Source organism: Myripristis murdjan, chromosome 9, assembly GCF_902150065.1.
Source record: "Myripristis murdjan chromosome 9, fMyrMur1.1, whole genome shotgun sequence".
Classification (NCBI taxonomy): domain Eukaryota; kingdom Metazoa; phylum Chordata; class Actinopteri; order Holocentriformes; family Holocentridae; genus Myripristis; species Myripristis murdjan.
In genome coordinates, this window is record NC_043988.1 from 35,172,351 (window position 1) to 35,185,705 (window position 13,355).

At 42.2% G+C, this 13,355-nt stretch overlaps 1 protein-coding gene across 1 annotated transcript in view; it reads right to left on the bottom strand.

Annotated features, from left to right (window-relative positions):
- Positions 1–8,053: 8,053 nt before the first annotated feature.
- Positions 8,054–13,355, bottom strand: part of ddr2l (discoidin domain receptor family, member 2, like) — a 55,246-nt gene continuing 49,944 nt past the window's right edge. Inside the window, exons 15-19 of the mRNA XM_030060859.1 lie at positions 12,853–12,980; positions 12,490–12,687; positions 11,380–11,614; positions 10,291–10,440; positions 8,054–8,780 (exon numbers count right to left, since the gene is read on the bottom strand). Coding sequence (XP_029916719.1) covers positions 8,646–8,780; positions 10,291–10,440; positions 11,380–11,614; positions 12,490–12,687; positions 12,853–12,980 — 846 coding nt within the window. The 3' untranslated portion in view covers positions 8,054–8,645. The remainder of the gene's footprint in view (positions 8,781–10,290; positions 10,441–11,379; positions 11,615–12,489; positions 12,688–12,852; positions 12,981–13,355) is intronic.

Sequence of the window (13,355 nt, forward strand, 5' to 3'; positions counted from 1 at the left end):
GAAACCAACCACAGAGCCTCGGATCTCTGGTTCTGAGCTTTCGGAGAGTTTTCATCTCGACAGTCAGAATCAGGATCAGAAATACTTTATTGAGAACTGAGGGGAATCTGGATCAAAAGAGGAATTAAGTCATAAGAAATGGAAAAGAAATAAGAAATGTAAAGAAATGTGCCATAGAAATTTGTAAAAGCATATGTTCATGATGTCTATGATTATTAATCCTTCAAAAATATTACAACAATGAATACAGAAATAAGAAATTGAGCGTATGTTAAAAAAAGGTAGAAATGATGGCCTGGTTAAATGGTTAAATGAACAGTTAGACAGTGTAAGCTGTGCAGTCCAAAGTAAAGGTGAAGAACCGTGTGAATTCTGTTTTGGGGTGGAAGTTCAGTCCCTTCAGTCTGCAGGGGTTTCTGCCTCTCTGCTGCCCCCTGCTGGCACACACACACACACACACACACACACACACACACACACACACACACACACACACACACACACTGTGAGGACGCCTGAACTCAGCACCTGGACGCTGCTTGTTGAAGGTGGGCAGCAACATGGAGAGCACGGCTGCAGGGATTCACTCCCGCTCACACACAGGAGCATCCCTGAGGTCAGAGGTCACTGATGTCAAGCGACAGGGACTGTAAAGAAAGCCCAGACCATTGCTGCAGACCCTAGCCACCCCCTGTCCTGTCATTTTAAGCCACTCCCATCAGGCCGTAGGCACTCCATGCCTAGATGCAGGACAAACAGACTGAGAAATTCATTCATTCCTAATGCCATTTCTATTTGAAACAACCTTGATCTTGATTTGTATGTTTTAAATGATTGAGTGATTTTAATGTTCTTAGGGTTCTTTACTGCACTTATTATTTATTACTTATTTATGTACAAATGTATTGTTGTGTGTCTTGTGTCTGTCTGTACGTGGTGTCTTATTTTACCGCTGGTTGTACAACCATTTGCCCCTCGGGGACAATAAAGACTACCTTGACCTTGACATTGACCTTGAAGTTTATCCCCAGCAGTCCACCACGGAGTTATTGTAGTTCACTAAAACTGAAACGAAGTGTGAAAAAACAATTTAGGTTAATGGAAATGACAGTAAAAACAAGCACGAGGAGGCGTTGGTGCTGATGTTTAGTGAAACTGGGATGCCGACATCAGGGCTGGATCCACTGGGGTGGCCCCGGCTGGCAGCTGGGGGGGCAGCTGGGGGGGTGGCCAGCTTTTCCCCCAGTTTAGACAATCTGATAGGAAAAAAATGTAAATGTTGTTGCTGATGGGAACTTTCAAGACGGAAACTCAGCTGTCCGAGTGCCAGTGAATGTGTCATGAGACGAGCCAGCAGCGGGTCCAGTTCCTCTCTTTTTCTGTCAACTAAAAAATGTCTACCTTCTGTCTGTCTGTCTGTTTATTTTTCATATTTATTATTACCATCAGTATATCTCACATTTCAACATCTCAGGTTAGTTTATTGTATATACTTAGCCCTTATTGTCTTTAGTGTATATATTTAGTATATTGAGTCTCTATTGTATATACTTCTTAATTTTAATTTTATTTTATGTTTTTTTTTTATTGATGATCCTGCTGTAACGTGGGAATTTCCCAGTTTGGGATCAATAAAGTATACCTATCTATCTATCTATCTACCTATCTATCTATCTATCTATCTAGATTTGAGCAGTGAAGGTGAGACTGGCTCCTCTCCATATCAAACAGACCAGACGGACGACAGCGTTTGACAAATCTTATCGTTTATTTTTATTTATAAGAAATCAAACCAAGAGATGAGCGGGTACAGAGAGAGAAAAACAACAACAACAACAACAACAAAAAAAAAAAACGACATGGGACGACAGGACGTCAAAGTTCCTGGCTCCCAATATATTAATATACACAGCTACTCTGACGAGCCCGTGTGCAGCAGGTGTGAGAGAAGATGGAGAGATCAGCCGCACAGACGGGAGGAGGAATAATCATTAACAAAAAAAACAAAAAAACAACAGCAGGAAAACTGGACATCAACGTTAGAAACGTGTTCAAAACGACTGAACTCCTGCTAACAACAACAACAAAAATCCCCGAAACACCACGTCCCCGAACAGAAACGATCAGAGAAATCGATACTATAAATTCTGATAGATAATCACTTATCAATAACAGTTATCACACTGAATCTGCATTCACACACTGAGATATAGATCACTTCTACTGTACACCGTCAAAGTAAAAGACCTTCTCTCTCTCTTTTGTCTCTCTGATGAAACCAGAACTACGTACACAGGCTCACTGTAGCAAAGGACTCTGGGAGATTGAGTTTTAGTGGTTTTCCTCTCTTTCTTTTTACATCCCCGCATTTAATAACCGTCTCAAACCCATGAGGCTTTTATTCTGAAATGGTTTTCTTTAACCCTCTGGAACAAAATTACCTTCATTTACAAATTTGTGAGGCACATATTTTTTTTTATATATATATATATATTTCTTTTTCTATTTCTCATAATTTAATTCTTATCCTGAGAATCTGAGCAGCTGATCAATTTCCCCCCAGAGATCAATAAGTATGATTCTGATTTCTTTGCAAAAATGTTTTTAGAAATTGCTATTTTGGCCTATGAGGATTTTTTTTTTTTTTTTTTTTGTAATTATTTTTTGTAATTTATTTTTTTTATGTCATTTCATTTTGTTTAAAGCACAGATTCCTGTCAGCAAATAAATAAAAAAAATAAGAAAAATTAAGAAAAAAGCAAAAGGAAAAACAAACAAACAAGCAAATAATATTAAAAATAACATAAAATAACCGCACTTTTCTTTTTTTCTTTTTTATTTATTATAGGTATGTGGCTAGGATTTTTTTTTAAAAGACGTATTCATATTTGTGGAATGAAATAAAAGGAATTTTGTGCAGAGGGTTCAATAAAACATGTTAAAATAATGAAAAAAAAATTTAATTAAAAAATTGCCCCTGGGAGTTAGAAACAATCCTGCTCCTCTCTCTCTCTCTCTCTCTCTCTCTCTCTCTCTCTCTCTCTCCCTCTCTCGTTCATCTGGTCGATCGAACAGATGAACCACTGCTCACCCAACTGGCTCCCAGTGCTCAAAGGAATGTCAAAAACACTCATTCATTCGCTCTCTCTCTCTCTCTCACACACACACACACACACACACACTAACTTACACACACTCTTAAATTTGTTAAGATACAGTACAAATAACAGAAGACGACACTATGGCAACAACAAGAACAAAAAATGCTGGAAGATGAACTCAGAACTTGGATATTTGGTCTCCCCTCCCTCTTTTTTTTTTTTTTTTTTTTAATGGTCGTCATATTTGAACCAGCGCTCGCTGGCAGCGACGCAGAGGTGGCTGATGGGAGCTGGCGACAGTCGTTCAGAGGAGGGTTCAAAGATGCGTTCACTGCACACTGATGATAACTGAGTATTTAACATTTGAAAAAAAATGGACATGATGTGATGAAACGTCATAGAAGGAAAATGTGCTTTACTATTTTTACACCTTGATGATGATGAAGATGATGATGATGATATTTAAGTCCTGGAGACATAGTATGACTGAAGGAACTGAGAATCTCTGTGCAATTTTAAAGGAATATTACAACATTTGGGGTGAAATCCCCTTTTCCCGACTTCCCCAGACTGAGACCTGTACATCCAGTGGCTCAGTTCCTATGGGTAGCATTTCCTGTTAGCTTAGCATAAAGACTTGAAGTCTATGGGAGTCATTAGCCTAGCTCTGTCAAAGTGAAAAAAGAAGTCTTTCAGTAAATCCACATGATCCACTGAGTAAATCTGACAGCTTCAGAGCTGCTGCAAGGTTTGTTTTCTCACTGTGACAGAGCCAGGCTAACGACTCCCATAGACTTCAAGTCTTTATGCTAAGCTAACAGGAAATGCTACTCACAGGAACTGAATCAGTGGATGCACAGAGGAGGAAATGGTGTCCAACATCTGGTCTCAGTCTGGGGAAGTCAGAAGAACAGGATTTTGTTGTAATATTCCTTTAAGTCAACTACAGTGGTTATCAATCACCAATCTCATACATGTTTATGTAATTAAAGCCTTCCCAGCCTCTTTTTGGTGTTTGTAAAAATGGAAATGTCATCATTGACATCATCATCATCATCATCATCATCATCATCATCATCTTCCTCACGCTCTCCTGCCTCCATCTTTCCACAGCCCGTGTAAAATGACGAGCTCGTTCCACCTCTGATGTCAGAAAACAAAACACAAAACAAAACAAAAACCCTCAGAAAACAGTTTGATTCCTGTCGGCGGCGGTGGAAGGTGCAGCAGTTCATTGGCTGGTTCGTGCAGTGAGAGGCGGGGCTTGTCCGTTGGCTCCGCCCAGGCCTCGTCTCCTCCTCAGTCCCTAGTGGCTCATTGGCCCTCAGCACAGAGGGGCCCGCTCTGACACAGTGGTTCTGCTACGGCCCCGACGTAGACGTTCTGCTTTGTCTCCACTGGCCCCGGCGCATAAAATCCAACCCTGACCTTTGACACCTGCTTGAGTAGATAGCAGGTATTTCCACTGTGTTTACCACCAGGCCAAACCAGTTCTGTAATTTATAATCCATAATCCATAATCCATAATCCTGGACAGGCCGAGTTAGTGAGTTAGCTAGGCGGTGAGCAAGCCAGCAATTTCTCTTAAGAACGAGACAAACATGGTCTAACCCTAAACCCCAGACAGCTGGCTGGACAGCTAGTCAGCTGACTAGAGCGTATCCCATGGTCTGTCTGGATACTGTGTTCTGATTGGCTGGCAGGTGTGTGTTGACACCGTGTATTGCCCATGAAGTTCAGCTCAACTTTAACCTCCATCCTAAAGTCTGCTAGAGTTATCGACTTCATCAACTAAACAACCGGGAAGGAAAACACGCCCGTCGTCTCTTCCTGTTTCCTCCGTATAGAGTGGTGAAGTCCCGCCCCTTCCGGTGGGCCCCCATGGGACCTTTCGGAGCGAAAAAAGTGAATGGTGTTCAATGGACAGAAAATAATTATTTTCTGGTCCCCTGGTCGTTATGCCATGGATTACACAAATGTTGTTTATCGGCTTAAATAACACATTTTCATGTCAAGAGTTTGACCGTTTATGGCTCCATTGTTCAGTTAAATGCTGTTGAGAAAACACAATTAGAAAGACTACATGCTGTGTCGCGTGTGTGACGTCACATCATCGCCGTTTCCCTCCATCCAGATTCAAGTCAAGATGCCGGTGTGTTTTGTTCCCGATTGTCCGCGTCTCCGAGGGCCGACGGAGCGCCGGGCCGGGCGGGAGGGCGAGCGGACCCCGCCGCCGGGCGGAAAAACTCAGAACCTCAAAAACTCAGAACCTCAAAAACTCAGCAGCAGAGAAATGGCCATGTCTGTTGTAGGCTTCCAGTGCGGGTGGTGACGTATATCATTCACACCGAGAGCAGCGAAGAGTTGTAGTTCACAAAGCGGGCTCACACAAAACCTAACATTATTAATATTCTTGGCGCTAAATTGTAGTCTTCTTTGTGTGAAAAATTATCTTTAAATATCACAAACAACATATGTGAAATCCATGGCACAATTCAAACGGGACCAGAAAATAATTTTTATCTACCCATTGGATCGCATTCATAATTTTTTGCTTTTGAGGACCCATGTACCGGAAGTGGGTGGGTGGGACTTCACCACTCTATTGCTGCTAACTGATCTGGTATCAGTGGGATCATCAGCGAGACGGGGTGTTAAACGGTTTTTAAGGCGCGACGTGGCGGCGAGGAACCTCTGCTTTCTGCCTTCAAACTGTTTAATGCACACCTACTGGTTAACTATCCCTTCAGTGAACCGCAGACTCTAACACCTGACTCCTGCTGCTTGTGGACTGGTGGGCCCTCATGGCATCAGGAACTCTGGATTTTCGGAAAAACCTCAGACAGCCCCCCCACATTCACACGGCGGCCATTTTCCTCTGACGTCACGCTCAGGATGGGAAGAACATTATTAACATCATTTCACCGCTCCCTGGTTGATCAGCAACTGAGAAAACAGTGGATAGTGAAAAGGGACATCGGCTCATATTTCAGGGTAAAACAACATATTTGCTCACCTGTTATTTATGTATTTATTTATTTATTTTTACTTATTTCTCACAGATTTGCACATGTGCAAGGTATCGCTGCTGGGAAACCATTATTTCAACTGATTCACTGACAATTGAGAGTTGAGTGTGAAGAATTGTATGTCTAATGAATGATTGTTGGATTTGTTGTGCTTTTATTGACTGAACTGGGAGCTGTCAACTGAACTGCCCGTATGGGATAAATAAAGTTATCTGAATCTGTTAGCTACTGTTACACAGCAGCTAACGTTAGCATTCAACTACTATCTAGCTAACCATTCCATTTAATAGTGTAACATGATATGATAGGAAAGACGTAAATTAATTATGAAATATAAATTAACACCTTGGACTCATTTTCAGTCGACCAGCTGCAGTCTGTCACTTTCTGCTCACTGGAACTCAGAGTTTAACTTCAGCCTTTAGCAAGAGGACTGAAAAAATGCGTCCAACATGTTTGTTCGTATTTCATAATAATTTATGTCTTACCAATCACATCATGTAACACTATAAAACGGTTAGTGGAGAGTGGCTGAATGCTAACGTTAGCTGCTGTCTAACTGTAGCTAATGGGCGATCAAATATGTTGTTTTACCCTGAAATATGACGCAGTATAACTCCATAATTTTACTATCCATTTGTCCTGCGCTCGCTAATCAACGGAGAAACAATCCAAACCGAAGTAACCAGCCCGGCCAATCAGAGCGAATGGAGACAAACTCATCAACACCTACAAGTCTCTGGGCTCCAACACAGACACACATATATATATATACTGTATATATATAGTGAACATACATATCTACACATTAAAAGGCCCCGACACAGACACACACAGTTCAAAGCGACACCTTGACAGTTAGCAGACTGTAATCCCTGCCAGCGCTACCCGTTGGTTTCAATGGAGAACGTCCACGGTTCCAGCAAGCTGTTTTCATACGAGATCAAAATGTTCCTGGCCACAAAAAAAAACAAAAAAACAAAACAAACAAACAAACAAACAAAAAAAAAAGCTAATTTGGACTGTCAAGGTATCATTTTAATATCAGACTCATGACATCATCAGGGCCAGATCACTGCGGTTCTCCGCTTCCTCTGGTTCTTTTGTTTTTGGCGTTAAAGGAATAGTTTGCTGGTTTCTGGCAGATTGTCCTGTCATGTCCCTGGTTTCAATGCTTCAGGCTAATTCTTTAGCATAAACTGTTTAATAGATGCTAGTGGCTAGCATCATGCTAAATGACGAGCAACCTCTTCTGTAAAAACAGTTTATTAGCAACGTTAGCGATGTTGAAGATTCAAGAAATTAAAAAACAGTTTATTTAACTCAATTTAAATCAAATTAACTCAATTTAGACAGTGTTTAGTCGGTGTTTCCATTTAATTCCATTATTCATGATGGAAACAGGAAAAGTAGTTCCTGCTAGTTGAAAAACAGTTTTTTTTTTTGTATTTTATGAAAACTTCACTAATCATCCAATACAGTCAGACGTAGCTTTAAATCTTTAGAGATTCATGTTTTTTATTTTTTAATGTTGAGATAATGCTACTAACCTAATCTCATTCTTTGCAGTGCATGCTAACATGTTAGCATGTTGCTCTGATGTCCAAAGAGACAATCTACCAAAAAACAGCATTTTTTTCCTCTTTGGTAAAAAAAAAAAAAAAAAAAAAAAAAAAAAAAGGCACAACTCAGTTTTTGTGATAGTTTGAGTTCAGTTTTTAGAATCAGATCAGTCAGCGCTGTGAACCACACGGGTTTCAATGCAGCCTCTCGGCACCGTGACGTGAACCTCATGAACAACATTCATATCCACAGACCAGACCAAACCAAGACAACATAAAATAAAATAAAATAAAATAATATAAAATCTTAAAAAAAGAGAGAGAGAGAAAAAAAAAAAAACTGAAATCATACACTACATTTTGACCCTAGCCCTAGCTCCAGTGTGGGTTAATATATGAACATGAATAACTGAAACACAGACACAGACAAACAGTGCTTTACAATAACAATAATAATAATAATAACAATTAGAATAATAATAATAATAATAATAATAATCATACTAAAAACCACAGGGACAGGAGATGCAGACGCGTCTGTCCAGTTGGCGACGTCCTCGCGGCCGAGCCGGAGGAAAGGAAACCGCACGGCCAGGAAGTGAAGAGAAGAGAAGTCATGAACACACCGAGAAGTCTGAGTCCAGAGGAAACCACGGCTCCGACGCAGACCGGCGGACGAGGTGGGGAGGCTCGCTGTGTACGACTGAACGTCTGGGATGTCCCACAAACAAAGTTCCTCCGGCCTGTCCTGCCTCTTCCTTCTGCATCTCGCCTCCCAGAAAACACCGGAACCAGGCGACCCTCGCTCCCCTCGCCGTCCCCGTCCTCCTCCAGAGCGACCCGCTGTCCACCCAACGCTCAGTCTGCCGTCTCACAGGAGTCCAGAGGCTGACCGGCCGTGTCTCCCGGTGGCCCCCCGGTGGCCCCCCGGCGGCCCCCCGGCGGCCCCCGGCTCAGGGGCTGACGTGGGGCCGCAGGGCCTGGTACAAGCCCTCGAAGGTGGGGCGGTCGGCGATGTCGCGGCCCCAGCAGCGCATCATCAGCTCGAAAAGGGAGGGAGGGCAGAGCGGGGGGGCGTACAGGAAGATCTGGAGGGAGACACAGAAACGATCTCACAGCTGAAAAATAAAAAAACAACAACCCAAAAAACCTGGAGCAGAATATTTCCCTGTTTCTATTTCAGCACCTTTTACATTTTCATTCCTTCAGCTCACCTGAGCAAAAAAAAAAAAAACTACAAATGAGAGAGGTATGAATGAATAAAACCAGAAAAAATGTAGAAAATAAAAATAGAATGAAATCTAACATTTAAAAGGATGGACCAAGGGGGTAAAGTGACCAAAATAAGTAAATAAATAAATAATTAAATCTTAATTAAAAGCCTGGGCTAAGCTTTAGTCTACATTCTGAACTGCAAAACGTCTTAACGCAGGACTAAATGCAGCGTGAAAAGTTATTTCCTCCAAATGAGACGAAACACGGAGGGAGTTTCTGCCCCGCTGGTTCCTGCTGTAACTTTAAATAAAAAAAGTAAAGCAGCAGCCCGTTAGATTCAGGTTTTTTAAACCTCAGCTGAGGCTTTTTGGTCGCTATGATCCAGAACTAAGTGGAGCTCATAGTTCTTTTACTCACAGTGAGATTGTAATTTCACAATTATGAATGAATAATTATTATGAATCATCATCATACTGGTATGTGAGGATTTGCCCCGCCCTGTTTCCCTCTGATACACACTGATCTTTGCATGGCTTTTTGTTCAGCACCATGTTGATGCGTACACACCCCTGATACATACGGCCCCTGGTGATTTTAACCCTCCTGTTATGTTCACATTTTTGAACATCTTTTATATTTGGGGTCAATTTGACCCCTGCAGCTTAAACTTCTACAAAATTATTATAACTAAAATTGTTATCAAAGTTTATGTGTCAGGTACTTTATGTTTCTTTGTTGACGACCTAAATAGCCGTTTAAAAAAAATATAACTCCCCTCCACCCCACTTATACATCCAGTATTCCTATTATGCGACGATGGAAAAATATGCAAATCACCATAAAATCTCACTGACTGATCTGAAATTGCAAAGAAATATTAATTTTTGGTGTTTTCACGGCTTTATATTATTTCTAAGTACAGATTTTTGTTATTTATAACCGATGCGTTACAAAGTGTGTACAGGACATTGAAAACATATCATCATGTGAATGTCATGTTTACCCTGTAGTGCCCATTGCATTAGGAAAACTCATTAAATATGAAGCAAAAAAAAAAAAAAAAAGATGTTAATCATTTATTTAGAGACGTTAAACATAATAGGAGGGTTAAAGATTATTTTTTGGCATTTCTGCTGCACTCAAACCCAGGACGCTCCAGTCAAGATTCAGCCTAAATACATGGGACGTGCTCTGCCAGGTGAGCCACCGGGACGCCCCCCTGGTGTTTCTATAAGAGTGTAAATGCATGATGCTCCCACTGTGATCAATGGGAAAGCACACAGCCCCTCAGTAAACTGATAACTCTGCGAGGAGACGCTGATGCTCATCATCGCCACGCCACCTCACTTCCTGTCCCGTGCGGGTGCGTTGGCCTCGCCTCACCTGTCTGCCCTGGTTCCTGAAGAACTCGCCAGTGTTCTCTATGACCTGTTCGTCAGACAGCAGGCTGTACGGCTGCTCCTTGCACAGGGTGAAGATCTCCCACAGGGTGACGCCGAACGCCCACACGTCGCTCGCCGTGGTGAACTTCCCCTGAGAGACGAGACAGAGACAGAGCGTGAGCAGGGACGGGACGGGACACGACTCTGGGTACCCGATTCCACACCACGACAGAAACAGAAATCCCACTCAGCACACACTCCTTCATCTACAAACTCGTGTCCTTGTTGACTCTGGCTTTGTTTTTCACATTTTACACACCAAATGGTTAACCCCTTACCATTCTGGCCCTTTCTTAGACCAATTTTAGCAGCGGGGACAGGGGTTCATCAGGGGGAGGTCAAAGGTCAACAGTAGAATCCACATAGAAATGTTAAACGTCACCTGAATGCTGGGAACCTGAAGATTTATTTGAGATGCAGCTTAGCTGTGTGTGTATTTATTCTAGTCATAAATCTGAAATAAACATTGAGGTTAGGCACTTATTTTTAATTTATTTTAGGTGTATAATGGTTCAAACATTATGATAGGGGTAACCATCCTTATGTTCAATTATGTGTCATAAGCTGTTGCAGCAGTTTTTGGGTTGATAGTATTTGTTACACAGATCTGGTGCAAAATTTTACCTTCTCTGACCACTGGAGAATTAATAAAAATGGTCAAAATACAGCAAGACCTTGAGGAATACCAAAATCATGCTTTGATTTGGTGTCAAAAACGTTTGTATTTGGAGATTTCTGTAAGAATTTCTACCGACACAGCCGTATCCTTCTTTATGATCAATGTCTACATCAACAAATGTTAACTATCGTATGGTTTTTACACCGTATCGAATCGTTCTGTATTAAAAATATATAGTTTCTGAATCGAATCGTGACCCATGTATGTAGATATGAATCGAATCGGCCTCATGCCACAGATTCCCAACCCTAATTAAAACTGGGCCTCTACAGCCTCTGAAAATAATCATCAAAATGTTCAAAATGTCAAATAATCAGTGGATGGACGCGCAGAGACAGCCGTGTCCCTCACCAGCAGGATGCTCTCCCAGGCCATCCAGCGGATGGGCAGCACGGCGCGGCCCTGGATGCGGTAGTAGTCGCTGCTGTACAGGTTGCGGCTCATGCCGAAGTCGGCGATCTTGATGGTGAGGCGGCGGTCCAGCAGGCAGTTCCGGGTCGCCAGGTCACGATGCACGAAGTTCAGGGACGCCAGGTACTTCATCCCCGACGAGATCTGCACCGACATGTGGAGCAGGTCGGACAGACTGCAGAGAGAGAGAGAGAGAGAGAGGGCCAGAGAGGCTCATAACCACCAGCTCAACAATCACAAGGTTTCATGTCTCTGGTTATTAAAGGAGCTCATAATCACAAATAACACGACTTCACATGGAATCAGAGGGTCATGTTTTTGTTATCAAACTGATATTCAGCATGAACAGTATGCAGCAATAATAATGATCAGGATTCATTCATGTTTTTTCCAAACCATTTATTCTAATTAGGGTTTAGTTAAAAATAAATAAAGAAAGAAACTAATACTAATACTAATACTACTAACATCTTTCATGTCTTCTAATGTCTTCTTCTTCTTCTACATATTATTATTATCATTATCATTAATATATGGTTATGATATGGTGTTTATCATAATTTAAAAATTTTTTTTATTTAACCTTTATTTGACCAGGCAGGCCAATTAAGAGAACATTCTGATTTACAATGACGGCCTGGCAAGAGGACAAAAGGACCTCTTGAAGGGAAGGGGGCAAGGGGGATAAAGAAAAAATAAATTAAAAAAAAAAAAAAGAATAAAAATTAAAAAATATATAATATATAAATTTAAAAAAATTACATATACAAGGACAATCATGTATGAACAGTGTGTGTGGTGTTTGTATGGTGTGTGCGTTGTGTATGAACAGTGTACATGGTGTTAATGATGTGTATGACCATCGCGAGGGTTGGGGGGGGGGTTAAAGAAAAAGTAAAGAAAAAAAATACAATAAAAATAAAAATAAAATACAATAAAAATAATAAATAAATAAAAAAAATTACATATACAAGGACAATCATGTATGACCAGCGTGTGGTGTGGTGTGTGTGTGTGTGTGTGTGTGTGTGTGTGTGTGTGTGTGCCGACCTGACGGAGGGGATGTTGTTGGCGTGCGTCAGCGTGCTCTCGATCTCGCGCTGCGACAGGAACATGTTCAGGTCTCCGTTCTCCATGTACTCGGTCACCATGCACAGGGGGTCCGACGACACACACACACACAGCAGCTGGATGATGTTGGGGTCGTTGAGCCGCGACATGATCTTGATCTCCTTCAGGAAGTCGTTCCTGGCGGAGGGACGGGGGGGGGGGGGGGGGGGGGGGGGGGGGGGGGGGGCTTTAATTACAGGAAACTATTTTGTATCAGATCAGCGGAGATCAGAAGCCTTTTTGTGCTCTCTCTCTCTCTCTCGCTGTGTGTGTGTGTGTGTGTGTGTGTGTGTGTGTGTGTACCTGGCTTGGCTGGTGGCGTCGGCCCTCAGCTGTTTGACGGCCACCAGCACCGGCCTGCCGTCTCGGTCAGGCAGCGGCGAGCCCTCCCCAAGGAATTCTGGGAGTCCCTCCGCCTCACACAGGTGCACCTGCAACACCACAACACACCACCAGGGGGCATTTAAAAAAAAAAATTCAAATCAGGGACACAAGCAGGCTGCTGGCTCTGTTGCCCGACAGCAGCAGAGGTAAAAAGTGTCAGATTTATTCTTCCTTGACTCTAAAAGGAAAAGTGAGAAGTGATAAAATAAAGGAGACAAAGTGACGGCCGGTTCCTCTCCTCTCCTCTGCTGACCGACTGGAAACGCAGATTGTCTCATTCTGATGTTTAATCTGATCTAATCTCTGGGATGGACGAACACAAACTGAGTCAGAGTGAATGTGATGAGCTGCTTCTCCACTCAGAGATGTGTTTCCTTCTGTTTCTGTGTGAGCTTCACCCCACTGACTGTATCTGAGAAGTG